The 26,040-nt window shown below is 44.2% G+C and overlaps 1 protein-coding gene across 1 annotated transcript in view; it reads right to left on the minus strand.

Annotated features, from left to right (window-relative positions):
* The window catches only part of IPO13 (importin 13), a 151,394-nt gene extending 130,895 nt beyond the window's left edge, over positions 1-20,499 (minus strand). Inside the window, exons 1-2 of the mRNA XM_030205803.1 lie at positions 20,372-20,499; positions 993-1,729 (exon numbers count right to left, since the gene is read on the minus strand). Of these exons, the coding sequence (XP_030061663.1) occupies positions 993-1,729; positions 20,372-20,425 (791 nt within the window). The 5' untranslated portion in view covers positions 20,426-20,499. The remainder of the gene's footprint in view (positions 1-992; positions 1,730-20,371) is intronic.
* Positions 20,500-26,040: the final 5,541 nt, after the last annotated feature.

A 26,040-nucleotide genomic window follows, 5' to 3' on the forward strand; every position in this document is an offset into this window, starting at 1 on the left:
TCAGGATAACGCCCTACAGACAGGGAAAAATCAGCTCTAGCACTGATGTAGCAACGGAGCCCAGACCTGCAATTAAGGATTTATTCCACAAAGGAGAAGCCAGCCAGGGGTGAATGGGGATCGGTTGCTAAGCAACAGGACCGCTGTGGCCAATAGGAGCTCCGCACACAGCATCTCCCTTTTTGGGCAGGCTGGGTAGGATTTTTTGCCTTTTCTGTAACCCTGGACAGGAGGGAGAAGGTGAGGCCCAGGCTTTGCTTTCTAAGGGACAGACCCCACTGCTGTAGCAGATCCAGGGTCTCTCTTCACATTAGGTGAAAAGCAAATTTGCTGGTGGCCAGTTGGGAGGTGTGGGGAAGCTCCTAAAAGGAAGCAGGACTGGCTGGCCAAGAGCCCCCACAGCGAGCTCAATTACATGGAGCTCCCACAGTCTTATCTGCAGAGCCGAGGTGACCAGAGTCTGGCAACTGAAAATAATTCCCTAATGTGACTAGCAGGATGAGAGTCTGGCTGCTACAGGAAGACTTGTAGAGCTCTGTCCAACACAGATACAGAAGGCAGTGGCGTACCAAGGTGGGGGCGGTCCACCCCGGGTTCACGCTGCTGGGGGGGGGTGCCGCGCGCCTGTCGGCTCTTCGTTTTCATGCTCCCTTTGCCCCGGAACAGGTTACTTCCTGTTCTGGGGCAGAGGGAGCATGAAAACGAAGAGCCGGCAGGCGCGCGGCATCCCCCCACCCCAGCGGCGTACACCCGGGGGGGGCGGGGCGCATCGGCAATCCGTCCCGGGTGTCATCCCCCCTAGGAACGCCACTGACAGAAGGTACCCAGATGTCTTCAGTAAGAAAACAGCAGCAGTACACTACCCATACCCAAGCTAATCTTTCTAAATTTCATAGTCAACAGAAAGGATCCTTGAATCATAAGAGTGAACTAGATCAGATGGTCACTTTCGGGACCCATCAAGCACACTGCGCAGCATTTGGCTTCCTTACCTTTGGGCGTCAGGCTGCGAGATGGAATTTACAATGGCCTCCACAGCTGTGTCAAAGAGCTCTGCATCCTGAAGCGAGGAGAAAGCTGCCTGTATCAAGTTCTCACAGTCCAGCAGTGGGATTTCCAGCTGCACCCAACTGGAGAAACACTTCAGTACTTTCTGCTTAATGAAGCCCGGTGAGTCCTGCAGTTGGAGCAGCTGCTGGAGCAAAGGGAAAACGGACACGCATTCCTGGGCCAAAGCAGCACGCACCTGTCCTTTCCTGTACTGAGGCAGACGGCTGGTCTGAAACTCCTCAGGCAGCACCGTTAAAAGTTCCAAAAGTGCCAGGCACCGGGCTCGCCCATCCACATTTGAATCTTCTACCTGAAACATATGCACCATATCTGCCACAGCACATGGCCATGCTTCCGGCATCATGCTGAGCGCCAAGGATGCCAAAGCTACGCAAAGCCTTGTGAGCACAATCTTGGAGCCACTGGCAAAGCGAGTGATCTGACTGAAGAGCTGAGACTTAAGGCTCTCATACTGATCCACAGGGATGTCACTCCAGTAACGCGAGATCTTGATATGGAGAGCACTGGCACCAAAATATTGGATCTCTGGTACTTTATCTGGGCTGAGGAGAATCCAGCTGAAGTGCCAAGCCTGTGGAGAGACCTGGGCCTGCATTAACCATTTCTGGGCCAAGTTCTTGTTCTCAATGTTTGGGTCATAGTACAACTGATGAAGAGCCTAAACAGAAAACAAAAGTCTCGTTAGAGAAGTAACATGTTAAATGGCTCAGTACGTGATCATTCATATCCACTCTAACCCAAATAGAACACAAGAGCCAAGCAAACTTGTTTGAAAGCTAGAAATGATAGCTTGATCCCCTGAGCTAACGAGGCACCAGCAGAATCATGCACAGGACAATCATCCATGATTACACCACTCATAAGGCTACCCAGCCTCTAATAACTTAGCATAGGATCAGTCAATGATTTCTAGCTTCTTTCTTTACATGGATTGTAGTCTATTAAGTGAAAAATTCTTGAGTTTAAAGCTCAACTTAATTACAAAATGTGAAGATACATTTTTTTGTTCAAAATGCCAGGAAACTACATATAAAAATTGTAGCCTTTTGATACAAGAACTTAAAACAGCCATAAATTCACAGATGTCTCACTTTGCAGGTGTATCTGTCACATAACTAGTACTTAGATTTTAAACTTTAACACTCCCAATTTAAAAAAAAAAAAACTACATTTCAACTTCAATCAATCCACATTTAAGATAGTGGTGTGTAAGTGACTCCCTTTTCTATCGTCTAAAGTAGGGTTTCTCAGCCCAGTATTCAGCAGACCGCAAACCAGTCTGGTTTTCAAGATATCCACAAAGAATATGTAATGACATATCTGCATGCAATGGATGTAATGCATACAAATAAATCTCATGTATAGTCACTGTGATGTGAATATCTTGAAAACAAGAATGGCTTGGTGTTCCTTGAGGATTGGGTTCAGAAACCCTGGTCTAAATTGACTGAGAAGGCCAGAGTTTTCAGCTATCTAAATATCTGGATAAAATTAATCCTTTGCATTCAAGACAAACATTTTTGCTGCCATGGCTGTGCTGAGACAACACCGATAGATTTGGTGAGTCATGTCTGGATGACTTTGCATTAAGGAAAGGATGACTTATTCGTTTCCTCAGACTTATTGCACATTTCGATTTAGAAGACCACTTTATATTACCTCAAGTGTTATTCAAATTAGGGATCAGAGATATAGCTCTTACTTGGTTTCAGCTATATTTGGAAAACATCCTGGAAGCCCAGGCCAAATATATTCCGCGTATTAAAAAAAAAGGAGGATGGAAGACCAAACGACAGTCGGCATGGTTAAAAAGTGAGGTAAAGGAAGCCATTAGAGCTAAAAGAAAATCCTTCAGAAAATGGAAGAAGGAACCCACTGAAAATAATAAGAAACAGCATAAGGAATGTCAAGTCAAATGCAAAGCGCTGATAAGGAAGGCTAAGAGGAACTTTGAAAAAATGATTGCACTGAGGCAAACACACAGTAAAAGTTTTTTTAGGTATATTAAAAGAATCGGTTGGACTGCTAGATGACCGATGGGTAAAAGGGGCGATCAGGGAAGACAAAGCCAAAGGGGAGAGATTAAATGAATTCTTTGCTTGTGTCTTCACCGAGGAAGATTTGGGAGAGATACCGGTGCCAGAAATGGTATTCAAAGTTGATGAATCGGAGAAACTGAATGAATTCTCTATAAACCTGAAGGATGTAATGGGGCAGTTCTACAAATTGAAAAGTAGCAAATCTCCTGGACCAGATGGTATTAATCCTAGAGTACTGATAGAATTGAAAAATGAACTTGCGAAGCTATTGTTAGTAATATGTAATTTATCCTTCAAATCGAGTGTGGTACCGTAAGATTGGAGTGTGGCCAATGTAATGCCGATTTAGGTTACAGAGGAGATCCGGGAAATTATAGACCGGTGAGTCTGATGTCGGTGCCAGGCAAAATGGTAGAGACTATTATAAAGAACAAAATTACAGCACATATTCAAAAGCATGGATTAATGCGACAAAGCCAACATGGATTTAGTGAACGGAAATTGTGCCTCACCAATTTATTTCTTTGAAGGGGTGAACAAACATGTGGCTAAAGGTGAGCCGGCTGATATTGTGTATCTGGATTTTCAGAAGGCGTTTGACAAGGTACCTCATGAAAGAGTCCAGAGGAAATTGGAGAGTCATAGGATAGGAGGTACTGTCCTATTGTAGATTAAAAACTGGTTAAAAGATAGAAAAGAGAGTAGGGTTAAATGGTATTCTCAAAGGAGAAGGGTAGTTAGTGGGGTTCCCCAGGGGTCTGTGCTGGGGCCACTGCTTTTTAACATATGTATAAATGACCTAGAGATGGGAGTAACTAGTTATTCAAAGTCATTTAATCGCGGGAGGATTGTGAAAAATTACAAGAGGACCTTATGAGACTGGGAGACTAGGTTTCTAAATGGCAGATGACGTTTAATGTGAGCAAGTGCAAAGTGATACAAGGTTCCACGTCAGGAGTCACTGACCAAGAAAGGGATCTAGGTGTCGTCGATGATACATTGAAACCTTTTGCTCAGTGTGCTGCTACGGCTAAGAAAGCAAATAGATTAGGTATTATTAGGAAAGGAATGGAAAACAAAAATGAGGATGTTATAATGCCTTTGTATCGCTCCATGGTGCGAACGCACCTTGAATATTGTGTTCAATTCTGGTCCCCGTATCTCAAAAAAGATATCGTGATTTTGGGAAAAATGTGGGCAGAACAATTGACTGATTAAGATGGAACTCCGACACTATCTTAGAAAGGAACTTAGGGTGTGTGTGGAGAACTACTTTATTGTGGTGAAACATCATGTAAGATGGATCAGCTGCTAGGGCCTGAAGTTCACTGATCCTGTGAGCTAAATTGACTGCCACCAAAAACACAACAAATACTTCAGATGACAGGAATCAAGAAGAGGTTCAAAAGGAGCTTTCATCAGATGGGTGATGACAACATTGAGATTCCATGACACAGTTAGAGGTTTGACAGGGGGCTCTGTTAATAGGAAACAACTAGAGGCTGTACAGAGATGTACTTACCTCACTTAGGGCTCAGGCCCACCCAATAGTAGCACATGTTTAGTGGTAGCTGCTGGGGATCCCCAGCTCCACCAGCTGAAGACCTCCCTCCCCCTGATGGTAATGAAAACGCTACTCTCCTTGATACTGTCACCTGCGCATGCTCAGTCTTCGGCACATGCCTGCTGCAGACTGTCAAGGTGGAAAGAAGCGTTTTCTCGCCAACTGAGATATTTTTTTTTGGTGGTGGTGCGGGGGGGGGGGGGGGGGGGGGAGAACACTTGGTGCCCACCCACTTCTTGCCTAGGCCCACCCAAAATCTGTTGTCTGGCTACGCCCCTGCTACACAGTGATAAGCACCAATTGCACTTAGATTAAACCTTACAGAATTGGTTTCAAACCAGACTCAGAGAGGTGCAGGAGGTATTCAAGTAGTTTTTGTGTAGAGCAAGTAAGGAGATCTAAGGTCTTGACCTCACACCAGTTGGCAAACCTCCTCCACTTAAATGAGTTAACACCTCTTAGTGGAGTCTTTCCTGAAAGCCACAAAGATACGGGAGACTCAGTGGCGTTCCTTGCCTGGATGGCACCTGGGGCGGAGCGCCGATGCGCCCCCCCCCTCCGGCGAAATGACACCCCCCTCGGGTGTACGCCGCTGGGGGGGGGGGTGCCGCGGTGCGCACCTGCTCCGAGTTCGCTAAACTTCTTTGCTCGTTCGCTGCAGCTCCCTCTGCCCCGGAACAGGAAGTAACCTGTTCTGGGCCAAAGGGAGCTGCAGCGAACAAGCAAAGAAGTTTAGTGAACTCGGAGCAGGCGCGTGCCGCGGCACCCTCCAGCGGCATGCACCCGGGGCGGACCGCCCCCCCCTTGGTACGCCACTGGGGAGACTCCCTCCAGTAAATCTAAGGATTCAAATTCTATGCTTTCAACATCCAAGCCGTGGGGGCCAGGGATTGAAGGTTGAGATGTAGAAGTGATCCCTTGTTCTGCAGAATAAGGATCAACAAATATTCCAATTTCCACAGATCTTCAGAGGATATCTCCAGAAGAAGAGGAAACCAGATTTGCTTTGGCCAGTAAGGAGCCTTTAGGATCATAGTTCCCTAGTCTTGATTGAGTTTCAGCAAAGTCTTCTCTATAAGAGGTACTGGAGGATACGCATATAGAAGACCCTCCTAAAAGAAGGGCATCAGAGAAGTTTCTGCAGATGTTTGATACAAAGTCCATGAAGCCATCTTGTGCGCTAGACCAGTTTCCTGGTGGACGGTAGAAAAGTATACAGCATAATGGGCCAGTTAGTGTTGCATCAGTTAGTTGTTTTACATGCCAAAATTTCAATTTCAGGGGATCTATGCTCAGAAACAAGCTCTACTGTGAAGTAGGATTTGTATATTAAGGCAACCCCACCTCCTTTATTTTTGGTTCTATTGATTATGTGTTATATGTGATGGGCATAGGTCAACTTTGAGGTGTAGCAACGTTTTGGTTATAAACAGAAAACCTAGTTGTTCAGTTTCAATCCAATGTCCGATTATATCTGGATTTGTTATTCACTGATCTTGCATTTATATAGCCTATGGGATAGGAACGTAAGTATCATTTTTCATGTTGATGTACTTAACTGCATTGTATCTTTTTTAAATGTATTTTCATTTTGATTATTAATCCGACTCCCATGTCTTTATATTGGCCATTTTTTAGTTATGCAATGGTATGGGTAATAAGTCAATCAATAGTTATTCGCTGACTGTAGCCGATTATCAGCTTTAAATTTCTCGTGTCTATCTCATCACAACTCGTATCACTGTCCGACAGCCTTCAATTATCGATTGTCCCACACCCTTAATCAGTGCCGACGTTACCTACTTATCTGCACCACCACCTAGTGACTCTATGCAGTCAACAGTGTTCATGCCAAACACAATAAGACAATGGCTCTCAACCGACAGTCAACAATAAGTCCAATGGTGCGAGTTCCAGATGACACAGGTACGCTTTTCGAACGACGTAGTTAGCATTAAAACGGTTAAGTTTGCGGTGTGTCAGAGTTTCACTGTCACTGTGGTCATGTTGGGTGGATGAGCATTTCCTTACACCCATCTTCTTAAGCAGCAGTGCCCGCATCTTGAATATAGCCTAAGCACATCAATGCTTTGAGCATAGCTTACAAGTATCATTGTATGTTCATCTGGTTGGGGTTTATGAGGCAAAACCAGATTTTCAGAGGATATTCTTGCATGGTGATCCAAGTTTCACAGAGAGTTCACTGTCCAAACACATCTGTAAACCCGCCCAGGATCAAGGGACCACAATGTGGCCTTTAGATTGCCTGCCCTTCCACTCCCCAGCAACAGCACCGCTCCCTCTGTTTTTCTCACTTCTCTGGGTTGACCTGCCCCAGTGCTGACCGTAGCACTCTCTAGACTACCTGCCACTCACTCCTGAGATGAGTGTTGTTCGCAAGAACCAAATGCATTTTGTGGAAGCCTCCTTCGCTGGACACAAAGAGAGCGACTCCTTTCAAGCAGCAGGTGAGTAGCCAAAAAGCAACAACCTTGCATCACAGGCGCCATGTGGGTTCTCTAGTTAATCTCCTGCGAGACCGATGTCCACTCTCCCCTCAGTCCTCTCAGTGCCAGGCAGGCTCCGCCTCTTAGTGCCAGTCACCAAGAGGGGGACTCTCTCAGAGATCTCCCGCTGCAGGCACAGGGTGCTCCTGCAACTGGAAGCGGCCCAAGTATCGACTTTGCCTCCCGTGTCTCTGGGATCCGTGGGTTCTGTTCGGCAATGCTCCAATGCAGGGTATCTCCCTTCCCGCAGCATGATCAAGGAGGTTCGCCGGTAAGGCACTGGCTTTCCTCCTCTTCTGGATCCGAGCTGGAAATCCTTGGCTGGAACCAGGTGCCAGTTGACCACTGCCCGAATCCCTGCCCGGATCTGGCCTGTTCTAACCAAATTCCAACTAGGTCTGTAAAGCTGGCTGCTCCCGTGACTTCCTAGTTGGCAGCCATCTTTTAAATATACTGGGCCCAGGGCCGGTATTAGTAATTGCAGGGCCCCGTGCAGACCAGTTCAGTGGGGCCCCCCCTGGCCCCTTGCCTAGCCCTAGTTTATTTATTTTTTGTTACATTTGAACCCCACATTTTCCCACCTATTTGCAGGCTCAACGTGGCTTACTTAATACCGTAGAAGCGTTTGCCAGTCGGTTGATAACAAATACAAGGTTATGTTGTGGTCGAATGAGGTAGTTGTGTGTCAGGCAGCATGAGGGTCGGGGGAGTGAAGATTGTGTATTGTCCAGTACGATTACTGGTTATGCTGTGCTGCTGGGTGTGGGCATTTACGTTGGATCGGTGGGGTAAGCCTTTTTGAAGAGGTTGGTTTTTAGTGATTTCCTGAAGTTTAGATGGTCATGGATTATTTTCACAGCTTTTGGGAGTCCATTCCATAGTTGAGCGCTTATATAGGAGAAGCTGGATGCTTAAGTTGTTTTGTATTTAAGACCTTTGCAATTTGGGTAATGTAAGTTTAGGTATGATCGTGATGATGCGATTCTGTTTCTGGTTGGTAGATCTATGAGGTCTGTCATGTACCCTGGGACTATGCCGTAGATGATTTTGTGAACCAAGGAGCAGATTTTGAAGATGATCCGTTCTTTAATTGGGAGCCAGTGCAGCTTTTCTCAGAGGGGTTTAGCACTTTCGAAGCGTGTTTTACCAAATATCAACCTGGCAGCTGTGTTTTGGGCGGTTTGGAATTTTTTTGCGAGTTTTTCTTTACATCCCGCATAGATTCCGTTGCAGTAATCTGGGTGGCTTAAGACCATTAATTTTACAAGGTTTTGAAAAATTTCCCTCGGGAAGAAAGGTTTTATTCGTTTAAGTTTCCACATTGAATACAACATTTTCTTTATTACAGAATTTACTTGGCTCTCAAGGGTAAGGTTGCGGTCAATTGTGACGCCAAGTATGTTTAGGCTGTCTGAGGTAGGGAGGGTGTGTTCTGGGGTGTTTATGGTTGTGGGTTTGTACTTGTTATGTTGAGATGAAAGGATGAGCCAGTGTGGTTTTTCAGTGTTCAGTTTCAGTTGGAATGAATTTGCCCAGGAGTCCATGATGTTCAGGCTGTCATTGATTTCATTAGTTATTTCTGACAAGTCATGCATGAAGGGAATGTATATTGTTACGCCATCTGCATAGATGAATGGGTTGAGGTCTCGGTTGGATAGGGACTTTGCCAGTGGGATCATCATCATGTTGAAGAGTATTGGTGACAGTGGTGATCCTTGAGGTACTCCGCAGGTGGCTTTCCAAGGTGGAGATATGTTTGAGTTTGATTTTACTTGGTAAGTTCTGGTGGTTAGAAAGCCCTTTATCCAGTTAAGTACATTTCCATCAATCCCGAAGTGGCCAAGGAGTCTTAGTAGTATGTTGTGGTTTACCATGTCAAATGCACGCGACATGTCGAATTGGAGAAGTACACTTTTACCTGTGCTATTTCTTGCTTGAATTTCGCCAGGAGAGTGACTAGGACAGTTTCAGTACTATGGTGGGGGCGCAATCCTGACTGTGAATCGTGTAATATTGAGAACTTGTCCATGTACCGCAAGCTGTTTGGTCACCAAGCTCTACATCAGTTTGACTACTAGTTTCTAAGAAAGGGGACTGATCCAATTAATTTTTGAAATGAAGTTTCATCTGAAATATACGAAGAATCTCAAAACTTTGACTGAGTGTTTGGGAGGAGGTGATTAGTAGTACCCTTGACAATTTAGCACCTTTACAGGAAAAAAAAGCCTAGGGCAATAAAGAACCCTTGGTATTGTGAGTCTATTGCAATGATGAAAAGATTATGACTGAATTAAAATTATCATAATTTATCCTATGTAGCCTGGAAGAAAGAAGTAAATAATTACAAACAGCATGTCGCTAAGGTAAAAAAAAAATGATTTTATAGTCAAGATATAAGGAAACCTGATAATTCTTCTAAAACTTCTTTTTCAAATTTTTAAGAAATTAACTAATACAGACTCTGTTCTCACAATTCCTGAAATTCTCCAACCTAGTGCTGAAGATCTTGCAGTATTTTTCCAGGATTAGATAAATCAAAACAGGATGTCTTTCATAAAGGCTGATCCTAATCAGGTTGGTTGATTTAACTCAATTAGTGAAAGTTGATTCTTGCTATCAAATAAATGATATGCCTGAAGATAGACATTGAACGAGTGGCTCCTGATTCAGTTCATAGACCTCTTCTTAGATTATCAAAGAAGAGATGTCCATCTTATTTGCTAAGGGCCCTTTTACAAAGGCATCTTAGTGTTTTCAGCACACGCTAAAAATAAGCACGTGTTAACCTTTAGAGACACCCATATATTCCTATGAGCGTGTCTAGCATTTAGTACACGCTATCATTAGCGCATGCTAAAAACACTAGCACACCTTAGTAACAAAATAAAAATCCCGAGTGAGGTTCCAGTACAAGTTTTGCAATGGTTGACAGACTTTGTTAATGTGTTGTTCACACAACCTTTATCTGAAATTATCTTAACTCTCTTGCCAAAATCCGTTGGTGCAGACCTGGCAAAGGTTGAAAGTCACCGTCCGGTAGCAAGCATTCCCTGGACAGCTAAACTTTTACAACTTTTAGTGAGTGAAGAATTTCAAAACTTTCTGAAGACTTTCAATATATATTTCATAAAATACACTATGGTTTTAGATCGCAACATAGTACAGAAACATTGCTTCTTGTTCTCACCACAAAAATAAGACATTTTCTTAGAGAGGTCGAGCCTTTTTGCTACAGTTTGATATATCAGTGGCGTTTGACTCTATTGATCACACAGTTCTTTTCAAATTAAATGAAATGGGCATTACCAGAAGAGTACTTGGGTCGTTTGAGCAATTTCTAAAGAATAAGTCTTACAGTGTTAAGGGGAGGGGTGGTAGATCTCCTAGTTGGAACCCTGGCTGTGGGGTTCCACAGGGTTCTCAACTCTCCCCCTCGCTGTTCAATGTGTATTTGAGTTCTCTAGGTGACTGTTTTACCAATGATGAACTCTCCATATTATCTTACACAGGTGATATCTTTCTCTTGGGCCCTGTTTTAGAGAATTTTCATAGAGTACTCCATTCCATTAAATATCATATTTCTCTTATAGATAATTGGGCTAGAAATCATTTTTTAAAACAAAAGATACTCTAGTTTGGTGATATAGCTAAAGTTCCAAGTTCAACAGTTATACTGTCTTCAGGGGAAGTCTTCAAAATCGAAGAGCACTCCAAAATGCTAGACTCCACTTTACCATTTGATAAACAATTAATGTCCTTAGTAAAAAAAAAATGTTCTTTAAGCTTCGGCAATTATGGCCACCAAGACCTTCATTAATGAATGAAGATTTTAGAATTGTAGCTCAACTGGGCTATTGCAACTCACTTTATTCTCAGATTTCAACTAAGTTGCTAACTCATCTACAGCTGATGCAGGACACCGCTATCAGACTGACAACTGGTCTTGGACATTTCGACAGTATATCTTCTATTTTTCAAGATTTTCACTGGTTGATGGTATGTAAAAGCATCGATTTTAAAATCCTCTGTTTTAATATTTAAATCAATATTTGGTTTCAATTCTGAGGGCTTGGGACAATGGTTGGTGTTTTCATCTGCAGATGGAAAATCAGAGCACCAGTGTTGACGATTCTAACCACCACTCCACTATGTAGGTTACCCTAATACCAGGGAACACTGGCATCCTCTGAGGCAGTACATGCTAAGCTAACCAGCTCACAAGCACTGGAAATTACTCTACATGGAACAGCTTTCTGTACCCTCAGAGTTCTGAGGTTATTATGGCTCCAATCACCTAAATGAAAAGGGAAGATGGTACCTTGTAACTGCCTCCATTATAAAAGGGGAAGCCATAGGGTCTAGACTGGACTAAAATATGTGACAAACTAAAGTAGAAAGATCAAAAACTGACAGAAAGCAGTTGAGTCATAGATGAATGGCAGTGGCCTCCACAAAAATAAATATACATGAAAGGTGAGGGTCCAGTTTCTTCTGAAAGAGGAAGCGTAGACATTACTGGGCTGTAGATTTTAAGAACAGCCAAACAATAAAAATGTGTTAGAAAAATAATAATAACCATGACTAACATCCATAATCAAGCCTAGGTTCGTAAGCCTCCCATCCATCCTTTGCACACAGTAGGTATCTATTATCTTTATGATAGACTGTGTGGGTATGAGCTGTACATAATATCCATAGTCACAGACCTACACATTGGTGCCTGTGCATGAGAGCAGGAGCTCATTCTCCATTCCTGCTCTTCTGGGCACCCAATTCTCATGCCCGACTTCACTGTTTCACCAGCTGGTCTTCTCTTGTCACTTACTGGCTATTTTCAGAGAATGGGTTCTGAAGCCTTAATCTCTGTCTTCATCCAAATGTAATATTAAACCCAGTAAAGAGCTGAGCCAGCTCGACCTCTTGCAACAGTACAAACCACCACAGTAATGCTGGAATCACTAGTTCATAGTAATAAAGTACTTGAAAATCATTGCATTAAAAATACGAGAGAAGACAGGAAAGTCAAAAACTATACAGTGACAAAAGGAACAAGAACAGAGGGAAATGGAGAAAGACCTATGAAAAGGTCATGAAAAGAGCGAAAGGGGAAACAGGAGATAAGAGAAAGGGAGATCTAAACAAAGGTTAACAGAAAACAGAGAGAGAGAGAGAGAGAGAGAGAGAGAGAGAGAGAGAGAGAGACCCTAATCAGCCTGTTTGATGTAGAACCTGGAGCTAGATTTCTCCTAAGCCAGCATCTTGCAAACTGTGCACCGTGGCGAACTCAATGGGGTGATGTGGAGGGAGAAGGGCATGCACACACTGCAGTGAATCCTGCCTGCCACTGCAACCTTGACAGTGCCGCTCTTGCTTCAAGGGTCCGAGGCAGCGATTCCCACACACTATCTACTGCTAACCCAGGGGCAGGAAGTGGCAAAGGGGAGGCTTCTGGGTTGGCAACAGGCATCGTGTGGGAATCATTGTCTTTGCCACTGCCGGGGACCCACTGAAGCACAGGGAGAATTGTAGGTGGGGTGGAGGGAAGGAGAGATGCTGCAGGATGAATGAGGGACATAATTGTTGGATATGGGTTGGAGGGGGAGGACGGGAGAGATACAGCAAAGGGGAGAAATCTTTTATATGGGGGTTGAGGGGTGGGAGAGATTCTGAATGGAGAAGGGAGAGGGGCTACAGAGGGAGAAATGTTGGACATGGGGTGGAGGGAAGGGAGAGATGGTTCATGGGGGAGACGGAGAAATACAGGACATGATGTGTGGTGGAGATGCAGTGAAAAACCCTGCTGCTAAAATGCTCATCCCAACTGAGGTGGTTCAATGGTTGACATCTAGACTCAATGAGCTTTTACAGACAGGCTCTCGTCCTCCAGACATGGGCAAAATTGTCCTTACACCCTTGCTGAAGGGCTCACAAACTACCACCAGTAGCCAGCATACCTCTCTTCACGAAGAAGATAGAAACCTATGTTAGCAGACAATTTACTTGTACTACTACTACTATTTAGCATTTCTATAGCGCTACAAGGCATACGCAGCGCTGCACAAACATAGAAGAAAGACAGTCCCTGCTCAAAGAGCTTACAATCTAATAGACAAAAAATAAATAAAGTAAGCAAATCAAATCAATTAATGTGAACGGGAAGGAAGAGAGGAGGGTAGGTGGAGGCGAGTGGTTACAAGTGGTAACGAGTCAAAAGCAATGTTAAAGAGGTGGGCTTTCAGTCTAGATTTAAAGGTGGCCAAGGATGGGGCAAGACGTAGGGGCTCAGGAAGTTTATTCCAGGCGTAGGGTGCAGCAAGACAGAATGCGCGAAGTCTGGAGTTGGCAGTAGTGGAGAAGGGAACAGATAAGAAGGATTTATCCATGGAGCGGAGTACACGGGAAGGGGTTAGGGAAGGACGAGTGTGGAGCAGCAGAGTGAGTACATTTATAGGTTAGTAGAAGAAGAAGTGGAAAGATTCTTGATCCTACACTAATCCCAATTCAGTTTCAGTGATACACATTGGGAAGAATAATCCAAAACATAGGTACCTGATGCAGGGGTCCACCTTAGGAGTCTTCACTCAAGAAAAAGATCTAGGTGTTACTGTTGACAATACACTGAAATTTTCTGTCCAGTGTGCGGCAGTGGAGGCCAAAAAAGGAAACAGTATGCTAGGATTAGGAAAGGGATGCAAAATAAGACCAAGAATATTATAATGCATGGCTCCATGGTGTGACCTCACCTTGAGTACTGCATTTAATTCTGGTCACCGTATCTCAAAAGAGATATAGCAGAATTAGAAAAGGTTCAAAGGAGAACGACCAAAGTGATAAAGAGGATGAAACTCCTCTCGTGTGAAGAAAGGTTAAAGAGGTTAGGCCTCTTCACCTTGGAAAAGAGATGGCTGAGGGGAGAGATGACTGAGGTCTACAAAATCCCGAGTGGAGTAGAACAGGTAAAAGCAAACTGATTTTTCACTTTTTCAAAAAGTACAAAGACCAGGGGACACTCAATAAAATTACATGGAAATACTTTTAAAACAAATAGGAGGAAATAAGTTTTTCACCAAAGAATAGTTAAGCTCTAGAACTTGCTGCCAGAGGATGTGGTAACAGTGCCTAGCGTATCTAGGTTTAAAAAAAAGTTCTGACAAGTTCCTGGAGGAACAGTCCATAGTCTGTAATTGAGATGGACATGGAGGAAGCCACTGCTTGCCCTGGATTGGTAGCATGGAATGGTGCTACTAATTGGTTTTCTGCCAGGTACTTGTGACCTGGATTGGCCACTGTTGGAAGCAGGATACTGGGCTAGATAGACCATTGGTCTGACTCAGTATGATTATTCTTATGTTCCTTTCAGAAACTGAGCAAACCCTGACTTAAGGAGAGGATTAATTCCTATCAAAGTGTCTGCAAAGGAAGCTCATTTAGACTCACTGACCAAGAAACGCACATGAGCAGAGGTATTAGGCTGGAAAGGCCACCAATTTCTAGGGGTGAAACTGAGAATTAGTTCAGACACTGTCTAAACCTATTTATCAGTTCAATATCCCGTATTATCCAATTGACCTAAATGAGTATCAAAAATGCATAAAATACAAGAGATAAATAAAAAAAACCCATTGTAAATCATTTTAAATTCTCTCTCAATATAATAAACAAACCCTAAAACAGTCAGCCAGTCAAATCTGATACAGACCAACAGCTTATCTTCAATAATAAGCCTTTTGAAATAAATATGCTTTAAATTGCTTTCTGAATAGAGTCAGTGAGGATATCTGATGTAACTCTACAGAAAGATCATTCCACAAAGTTGGACCAGCGATGAAAAATGTCCAGGAGCAATCCTGCTCTAGTCAGACCTGACGGAACAAGGATACATCTAATAGCAATCTTCCTTGAGAGTCAATTTCCTAACGGGTTGATCAATTTTCAAACTTTTTGAGATAGCAATTGGGGCATCATCCTGTAAAACTTTAAATACCAATGATAGTATCAAACTTAACCCCACCGAACAACTAGAAGCCAATGTAATTTAATAAGTTGTGGAGTAATATGATCCATTAATAGTACCTATCACCCGAGCAGCAAAGGTTTGTACCACTTGTAAGGCTCTTAAAACCACAATAAAGGGCATTGCAATAATCTAAATGCAGTAACACAACATTTTGCATTACCAAGCAAAAATTCTTGAATAGCAAGTTCTTTAGTCGTATCACTAGCCTGATTTTGAAAACAACAGTTTTAACAACCACAGAAAAACATAATTTCAAAGATGAATCCAAAATTAAACCCAGAGTTGTAACTGATGAGAACAAGACTAGAATCCAGCAAGGCTTAGAGCAGAAACCAGAGGAAATCCTGGACTAAAATCTTAAAAAGAAAAATGTATGCATTTTCACATTAATGGCAAACAATTCAAATCTACAGAATTACTAGGGGACTCAGATTATCACTTTATTTCTGGCTTAATAATTAGTGAAGAACAAAAGACCCTCGCACAGGTGAAGAAAGAAGGTGACACACACAGATGTCAATGTTTTACATCAAAAGGTCTCAGTTAGTTCAAGTAGTTTATTCGAAAAGTGTAGTGGACTTGACACAAATCATGTTTTGGCCACAAAGACCTGCTTCAGGAGTCCCTAAAATAAAACAAAATATGAGTTCTAAAATATATAAACAATATAAAAACCTCCAAATATAAACAGACAATAACATAACAAGGTAACGATGACAGTTATAAAATATGTATAAAGCACATATATATACATGGGTGTGTATATTAAGATGTATACAATTTTATAAATATAAGAGCATCAATAGAAAATAAAAAAAGATAATGAGAAAATTCTAAAGAAATGTAAAAGTTTAGATGTATGTGGGTAAGCATATCAACAGTGTGTACAATTCTACAAGCATAAGAACAGTAACCTCAAGGGGTTACACTGTATGTATAAAAAGGCACATGGGCACACCTGGTAATAATGAGAGACACAGTGGTGAACAAAAGCATGTAAATATATTGCCTAAATACCAAAGTCTATATATATATATATATATATACAGTGGGGGAAATAAGTATTTGATCCCTTGCTGATTTTGTAAGTTTGCCCACTGACAAAGACATGAGCAGCCCATAATTGAAGGGTAGGTTATTGGTAACAGTGAGAGATAGCACATCACAAATTAAATCCGGAAAATCACATTGTGGAAAGTATATGAATTTATTTGCATTCTGCAGAGGGAAATAAGTATTTGATCCCCCACCAACCAGTAAGAGATCTGGCCCCTACAGACCAGGTAGATGCTCCAAATCAACTCGTTACCTGCATGACAGACAGCTGTCGGCAATGGTCACCTGTATGAAAGACACCTGTCCACAGACTCAGTGAATCAGTCAGACTCTAACCTCTACAAAATGGCCAAGAGCAAGGAGCTGTCTAAGGATGTCAGGGACAAGATCATACACCTGCACAAGGCTGGAATGGGCTACAAAACCATCAGTAAGACGCTGGGCGAGAAGGAGACAACTGTTGGTGCCATAGTAAGAAAATGGAAGAAGTACAAAATGACTGTCAATCGACAATGATCTGGGGCTCCACGCAAAATCTCACCTCGTGGGGTATCCTTGATCATGAGGAAGGTTAGAAATCAGCCTACAACTACAAGGGGGGAACTTGTCAATGATCTCAAGGCAGCTGGGACCACTGTCACCACGAAAACCATTGGTAACACATTACGACATAATGGATTGCAATCCTGCAGTGCCCGCAAGGTCCCCCTGCTCCGGAAGGCACATGTGACGGCCCGTCTGAAGTTTGCCAGTGAACACCTGGATGATGCCGAGAGTGATTGGGAGAAGGTGCTGTGGTCAGATGAGACAAAAATTGAGCTCTTTGGCATGAACTCAACTCGCCGTGTTTGGAGGAAGAGAAATGCTGCCTATGACCCAAAGAACACCGTCCCCACTGTCAAGCATGGAGGTGGAAATGTTATGTTTTGGGGGTGTTTCTCTGCTAAGGGCACAGGACTACTTCACCGCATCTATGGGAGAATGGATGGGGCCATGTACCGTACAATTCTGAGTGACAACCTCCTTCCCTCCGCCAGGGCCTTAAAAATGGGTCGTGGCTGGGTCTTCCAGCACGACAATGACCCAAAACATACAGCCAAGGCAACAAAGGAGTGGCTCAGGAAGAAGCACATTAGGGTCATGGAGTGGCCTAGCCAGTCACCAGACCTTAATCCCATTGAAAACTTATGGAGGGAGCTGAAGCTGCGAGTTGCCAAGCAACAGCCCAGAACTCTTAATGATTTAGAGATGATCTGCAAAGAGGAGTGGACCAAAATTCCTCCTGACATGTGTGCAAACCTCATCATCAACTACAGAAGACGTCTGACCGCTGTGCTTGCCAACAAGGGTTTTGCCACCAAGTATTAGGTCTTGTTTGCCAGAGGGATTAAATACTTATTTCCCTCTGCAGAATGCAAATAAATTCATATACTTTCCACAATGTGATTTTCCGGATTTAATTTGTGATGTGCTATCTCTCACTGTTACCAATAACCTACCCTTCAATTATGGGCTGCTCATGTCTTTGTCAGTGGGCAAACTTACAAAATCAGCAAGGGATCAAATACTTATTTCCCCCACTGTATATATATAGACACACACAATGTAGCCATGTAAGAACACCACCAGGCTGAAAAGGGGATGAGCAGAGATTGTGAAAGCATTGTACCCATTAGAGGTGTAGAAGAGTGTGTAATGGGACAAGACCACAATATCATCAGACAGATACCAATAGGGAGAAAGTAAATAAGTACTAAGGTAGATGAGAGCGGAGGAAGAGCTGCAAATGCAAGTGTGTGATGATAAAGGTGCCTACATTGGCGTTGAAAAAGAGCCCCTGTGGTGTAGAATTAGTATCTGTGCTGTGGTTTGAAATAAGTGAGACCTTTTGATGTTGCAGGTTGACATTATCTGTGTCGCCTGCTTAATAATTACTGGTCATGTTGAACTTGAATAAGTATTTGCATAGTTGCAGCTGTGAAGGGGTTGCCCAAGGCAGTGTAGAGCAACAATTACCTGGTCTAGGACAAGACCCTCTTCCCCCCAACTGCTCCACCACCCAATTTCAGCTAAGCTTCTGAGGATCCATTCCTTCTGCACAGGATTCCTCTATGCATATCCCACGCATGTTTGAACTCCGTTACCGTTTTCATCTCCACCACCCCCCGCGGGAGGGCATTCCAAGCGTCCACCACCCTCTCCGTGAAAAAATACTTCCTGACATCTTTCCTGAGTCTGCCCCCCTTCAATCTCATTTCATGTCCTCTCGTTCTACCGCCTTCCCATCTCCGGAAAAGATTCGTTTGCGGATTAATACCTTTCAGATATTTGAACGTCTGTATCATATCACCCCTGTTCCTCCTTTCCGAACATGTACACCCTGGAGGAAAGGAGGAACAGGGGTGATATGATACAGACGTTCAAATATCTGAAAGGTATTAATCCGCAAACGAATCTTTTCCGGAGATGGGAAGGCGGTAGAACGAGAGGACATGAAATGAGATTGAAGGGGGGCAGACTCAGGAAAGATGTCAGGAAGTATTTTTTCACGGAGAGGGTGGTGGACGCTTGGAATGCCCTCCCGCGGGGGGTGGTGGAGATGAAAACGGTAACGGAGTTCAAACATGCGTGGGATATGCATAGAGGAATCCTGTGCAGAAGGAATGGATCCTCAGAAGCTTAGCTGAAATTGGGTGGTGGAGCAGTTGGGGGGAAGAGGGGGGTGGTTGGGAGGCGAGGATAGGGGAGGGCAGACTTATACGGTCTGTACCAGAGCTGGTGATGGGAGGCGGGACTGGTGGTTGGGAGGCGGGAAATACTGCTGGGCAGACTTGTACGGTCTGTGCCCTGAAAAGGACAGGTACAAATTCAAGGTAATGTATACACATATGAGTTTGTCTTGGGCAGACTGGATGGACCATGCAGGTCTTTTTCTGCCGTCATCTACTATGTTACTATGTTACTATGTTACTATGTAAGACGAGATAGATAAAGATAGATAGATAGAGATAGATAGATAGATAGATATACCTATTGCTGATGAGTGAATTCCTTCAAAAAAGGCAGTGGCCACCAAGGACTTTACTACTACTACTACTTAACATTTCTATAGCGCTACTAGGGTTATGCAGCGCTGTACAATTTAGCAAAGAAGGACGGTCCCTGCTCAGGTGAGCTTACAATCTAAAGGACAAAATGTCAAGTTGGGGTAGTCTAGATTTCCTGAGTAGAGGTGTGGTGGTTAGGTGCCAAAGGTGACATTGAAGAGGTGGGCTTTGAGCAATGATTTGAAGATGGGTAGGGAGGGGGCCTAGCGTATGGACTCAGGGAGTTTGTTCCAGGCGTGGGGTGAGGCGAGACAGAAGGGACGGAGCCTGGAGGAGGTGGTGGAGAAGGGTACTGAGAGGAGGGATTTGTCTTGAGCGCGGAGGTTACGGGTAGGGACGTAAGAGGAGATGAGGGTAGAGAGGTAAGGAGGGGCCGCAGATCGAGTGCATTTGTAGGTGAGTAAGAGAAGCTTGAACTGTATGCGGTATCTGATTGGAAGCCAGTGAAGTGACTTAAGGAGAGGGGTGATATGAGTATATCGGTTCAGGCAGAAAGATAGTAGTAGTAGATAGATAGATAGATAAGCTCTGTGGAGCAGGGACTGTCTCTTCATGTTCAAGTGTACAGCGCTGCGTACGTCTAGTAGTGCTTTAGAAATGATAAGTAGTAGTAGATAAATAGCTAGAAATGCCTATTGCTCATGAGTGAATTCCTTCAAAAAAGGCAGTGGCCACCAAGGACTCTACAGAGTGAGGTGATGTCACTAGTAATGTCCAGTGTGTTTTTTTCTAGCAAAAAAGCTGCTGCTACTCAAATGTCAGGCCACCTTTCAGGGGTGGGTGGGGGTGATCACTGAGGTTCCCCCCCCCCCCTGCAACCAGTCCCAGAATCTATGGCAAGGCAGAATTGGTCAAAACCCCCTGTGGTAATTACAGTAAGAGCAATGCAGCATCCCCTCCCCCCCCCCCAGGCCTAGACGGGTGAACCTGCTTCTGCGCACTCCTGCCTTGGTATTTTCAGAAAGCGGCGCAAGTGCAACGTCCCCTCCCCCCCCCAGCCCGTCGCTCACTTTCTCCACATTGTCCACCGTGAAGTCCAGCGGCTGCTCCGGCCTCTTCTCCATCTCTTGGGGGAAGGGGGGGCCCCGGCCGTTACTCCGTCCCCAGCAACAGCAGCTCCCTCCCGCCCGCCGGCCGCACTCAGACACCCTGACAGAGGAGGGAGGGAGGGAGGGAGGGGGCCTGAAGAGCGTCACCGTCCGCAGGGGCTGCCCACAACGCGCCTGCACCGCCTGGACACGGCCGCAGCTCCGCTACTACTACAGCCACCAACACGTAGAAAAAGAGAAGGAGAAAAAAAAAACAAAACGCTTCACTAATGCCAGCAGGACCCCTCCGCCTCGCTGCGCACTCTGGGAGCTGTAGTTTGCGGGCACTACGTCAGCGCGCAAGGCCCACGCGTGCCAAACGTCTGACGGCTCAGTCCAAGGCGTGCGCGTGAGTTTATCTAGTCCGTTGTAAGCCAGGAGGAAGTTTCCTCTTCCCAGCGCAGCCGTCATCTCGTGCCTTATTGTTGGTCCATCTGTAGCACTTTGACATTTCTAAAGCGCTACTAAGGTTACGCAGCGCTGTACAATTTAACATAGAAGGACAGTCCCTGCTCAAAGGAGCTTACAATCTAAACAACAAGTCTAAAGCTCTTTCAATTGGATAGGCAGTGCCTTAAAAGCTGGAGGACAAAAGGTGCTTGTGTTTTAATTTATTTGAAACCTTCACATATCTACTACTATTACTTATTATAGCGCTACTAGACCTACGCAGCGCTGTGCACTTGAACATGAAGAGACAGTCCCTGCTCGACAGAGCTTACAATCTAATTAGGACACACAAACAGGACAAATAAGGGATAAGGACAAAGGGTAGCAAGATTCTGGAATCCCAAAAAGTAACAAGATTCCATACAGAATCTCAAATACTACTACTACTTATCATTTCTATAGCGCTACTAGACGTACGCAGCACTGTACACTTGAACATGAAGAGACAGTTCCTGCTCGACAGAGCTTACAATCTAATTAGGACAGACAGGACAAATAAGGGACAAGGACAAAGAGTTTCAAGATTCCGGAATCCCAAAGAATAGCAAGATTCCGGAATCCCAAAGACTACTACTACTACTTAGCATTTCTATAGCGCTACTAGACGTAGGCAGTGCTGTACACTTGAGCATGAAGAGACAGTCCCTGCTCGACAGAGCTTACAATCTAATTAGGACAGACAAACAGGACAAATAAGGGATAAGGACAAAGGGTAGCAAGATTCTGGAATCCCAAAAAGTAACAAGATTCCATACAGAATCTCAAATACTACTACTACTTATCATTTCTATAGCGCTACTAGACGTAGGCAGTGCTGTACACTTGAGCATGAAGAGACAGTCCCTGCTCAACAGAGCTTACAATCTAATTAGGATAGACAAACAGGACAAACAAGAGATAAGGACAAAGAGTAGCAAGATTCCGGAATCCCAAAGAGTAGCAAGATTCCGGAATCCCAAAGACTACTACTACTACTTAGCATTTCTATAGCGCTACTAGACGTAGGCAGTGCTGTACACTTGAGCATGAAGAGACAGTCCCTGCTTGACAGAGCTTACAATCTAATTAGGACAGACAAACAGGACAAATAAGGGATAAGGACAAAGGGTAGCAAGATTCCGGAATCCCAAAGAGTAGCAAGATTCCGGAATCCCAAAGAGTGGCAAGATTCCGGAATCCCAAAAAGTAACAAGATTCCATACAGAATCTCAAATACTACTACTACTTATCATTTCTATAGCGCTACTAGACGTAGGCAGTGCTGTACACTTGAACATGAAGAGACAGTCCCTGCTCGACAGCGCTTACAATCTAATTTGGACACACAAACAAGAGATAAGGGAATATTAAAGTGAGGATGATAAAATAAGGGTTCTAAATATAAACATCATGAAATAACAATTGCATATCACTAAAACACCTTAAAAACAGCAATTTTAAACTCTGTATTTTGTGTGCATTTTTCCACACTAAAAACTACAAAATATACTGTATAAAATACAGATGGCCAAATTTCAGTGACAATATCCTGTTTCCTGATGGCTTCATCTTAAATGTTGTGATCTGCCTTGGGAATCCTGGTGTTCCAAAGATGTGAAAGGCTTATACTGTGCCAAAACCGGAAATACAGTGAGATAGAATAATACAATTCAGTAACATCCAAAACTTATTTTTTATGTTTTAATCATCTTTATTACAAGCAAAATATGTTGGTTGATAAGATTCATACAGAACAAGAAAAAAAAAAAAAAAAAAAAAAACAGTAAACCATCCAACATGGCTCAATAAAAACTTTTACCCAGAACATACCCCAAGAACCCTTCCCCAGTGGCGTTCCTAGGGGCACTGACACCCGGGGCGGTCGCCAATGCGCCCCGCCCCCTGGGTGCAGCGCCCCGCCCCCCCCGGTGCAGCACGAACCCCCTCATCACCCCCCCCACCCCGGCGAAAGAACCCCCCACCGGGTGCACGCCGCTGGGGGGGGGTGCCACGCGCCGGTCAGCTTCGCTGTTTCCATGCTCCCTCTGCCCTGGAACAGGAAGTAACCTGTTCCGGGGCAGAGGGAGCATGGAAACATCGAAGCTGACCAGCGCGCGGCACCCCCCCAGCGGCTTGAACCCGGGGCGGACCGCACCCACCGCCCCCCCCCCCTTAGTACGCCACTGCCCTTACCCTCCCTCCCTATAAGCCCACCTGACTGTAACACAACAGATGTACAGATCAGTAGGACTCAAAGCATTTCATAACAAGCACTACCTCCGGTGTATGCAAATCTCTCTCATGAATATTCATTGCCAGTGGAGGCGTGGCCTAGTGGTTAGAGCACCAGTCTTGCAATCCAGAGGTGGCCGCCCGGTTCAAATCCCACTGCTACTCCTTGTGATCTTGGGCAAGTCACTTAACCCTCCATTGCCTCAGGTATAAACTTAGATTGTGAGCCCTCCTGGGACAGAGAAATATCCAGAGTACCTGAATGTAACTCACCTTCAGCTACTACTGAAAAAGGTGTGAGCAAAATCTAAATAATAAAATTAATAAATAAATATCCTGACAAACCTGACTGCCTTGGATAACTCCAGGACCAGGTTATATTAACTACCATAAGAGGCAGACACAGTCATATAATTAACATTATAATTTTATTTGTATTTGGGTAATAACTGAGAAAATGCTATTAAAAATTATATTACAAAGCATGAAGTTGACTGGTTAACATCTGCTGTATATCAACCAGTAGCAAATAATAGTAATAAACAGTATTAAGTGCATTTTTATAATATACCACTGCATTCCACAAAACAAAAGGAGCAAGTTCCCACAAACCATCTTTCTCTTTTGATATAGGCACAGGAAAAAAAATGTTAAATGCTCCCTGGTTTCAACCTAATACATGTTAAAATTTGTGATATGAATGTCATAAATAAATAAATAGAAACTCTGAATGTTGAGCACCTGATTCTCATAACATAATGTCTGCTTTAGTGGCCCATTACCAGGAGAAAAAAAATCTCTGCATGAATATAACACGTGCTAGGGTGTCCCTGCTGTAACCAGCCCCTCCAACTGGCCACTGATTAAGATTTATAACAAATTACTACTCTACTACTACGAACCTTTTCCAGAGATGGGAAGGTGGTAGAACGAGAGGACATGAAATGAGATTGAAGGGGGTCAGACTCAAGAAAAATGTCAGGAAGTATTTTTTCACGGAGAGAGTAGTGGATGCTTGGAATGCCCTCCCGCGGGAGGTGGTGGAAATGAAAACGGTAACGGAATTCAAACATGCGTGGGATAAGCATAAAGGAATCCTGTGCCGAAGGAATGGATCCTCAGGAGCTTAGTCAAGATCGGGAGGCGGGGCTGGTGGTTGGGAGGCGGGGATAGGGCTGGGCAGACTTATACGGTCTGTGCCAGAGCCGGTGGTGGGAAGCGGGATTGGTGGTTGGGAGGCGGGGATAGTGCTGGACAGACTTGTACGGTCTGTGCCAGAGCCGGTGGTTGGGAGGCAGGGCTGGTGGTGGAGAGGTGAGGATAGTGCTGGGCAGACTTATACGGTCTGTGCCTGTGCCAGAGCCGGTGGTTGGGAGGTGGGGCTGGTGGTTGGGAGGCGGGGATAGTGCGGGGCAGACTTATACGGTCTGTGCCCTGAAGAGCACAGGTACAAATCAAAGTAGGGTATACACAAAAAGCAGCAAATATGAGTTATCTTGTTGGGCAGACTGGATGGACCGGGCAGGTCTTTTTCTGCCGTCATCTACTATGTTACTATGTTACCTACGAAAAGTTATTCCACTATACTTTCTCTGTGTACATCCGTATGCTACACAAGCTGGCATGTTTGAAAATATTAGTGACTCAGGAGGTGGGATAAAACAGGAAATGAAGTACTGTCAAAACATTGAAGCCAATTAGGGTAATCTCTGCTTCCCCTTCCCCACGCAGCCATCATGGCCGTACACTCAAAATTAAACAAGCAAACCTATTCATGTATTTATTGAGTGGAACATCTTCTTGGTTGTGTTTCTCGCATGGTTCTCAAGTGTTAGGTGTTGATCGATGGTAACTCCAAGAATTTGCTGCATCCACGTTGACGTTCTTTATTGCTGCTGGCTTTTAAATTTAATTTCACTTATATTTTCAAATATGCCAGCTTGTGCATACGCATGTACACAGAGGATGTATAATAACGGAATAACTTTTTATAGGTAGAGTAGTGATTTGTTATAAATTGTAATCCAGCTTGTGCAAACGCATGTTATGAGAATCAGGTGCTCAACATTCAGATTTTCTATCTATTTATTTATGACATTTATACCCCACGTTAAACATGAATTAGGTTGAAACCTGGCAGCATTAAAAAAAAACATAGTAACATAGTAGATGACAGCAGAAAAAGACCTGCATGGTCCATCTAGTCTGCCCAAGATAAACTCATATCTTGAATTTGTACCTGTCTTTTTCAGGGCACAGACCGTATAAGTCTGCCCAGCAGTATTTCCCGCCTCCCAACCACCAGTCCTGCCTCCCATCACTGGCTCTGGTACAGACCGTATAAGTCTGCCCTCCCCTATCCTAGCCTCCCAACCACCAACCCCTCTTCCCCCCACCTGCTCCGCCACCCAATTTCAGCTAAGCTTCTGAGGATCCATTCCTTCTGCACAGGATTCCTCTATGCATATCCCATGCATGTTTGAACTCCATTACCGTTTTCATCTCCACCACCTCCCGCGGGAGGGCATTCCAAGCGTTCACCACCCTCTCCGTGAAAAAATACTTCCTGACATCTTTCCTGTGCCTACATCAAAAGAAAAAGATGGCACATGGGAACTTGCTCCTTTTATTTTGTGGATTGCAGTGGTGTATTATACATGGTAACATAGTAACATAGTAGATGACGGCAGAAAAAGACCTGCATGGTCCATCCAGTCTGCCCAAGACAAACTCATATGTGTGTACCTTACCTTGAATTTGTACCTGTCTTTTTCAGGGCACAGACCGTATAAGTCTGCCCAGCAGTATTTCCCGCCTCCCAACCACCAGTCCCGCCTCCCATCACTGGCTCTGGTACAGACCGTATAAGTCTGCCCTCCCCTATCCTAGCCTCCCAACCACCAACCCCTTTTCCCACCACCTGCTCCGCC

This window comes from Microcaecilia unicolor, chromosome 6 (assembly GCF_901765095.1).
Source record: "Microcaecilia unicolor chromosome 6, aMicUni1.1, whole genome shotgun sequence".
Taxonomy (NCBI): domain Eukaryota; kingdom Metazoa; phylum Chordata; class Amphibia; order Gymnophiona; family Siphonopidae; genus Microcaecilia; species Microcaecilia unicolor.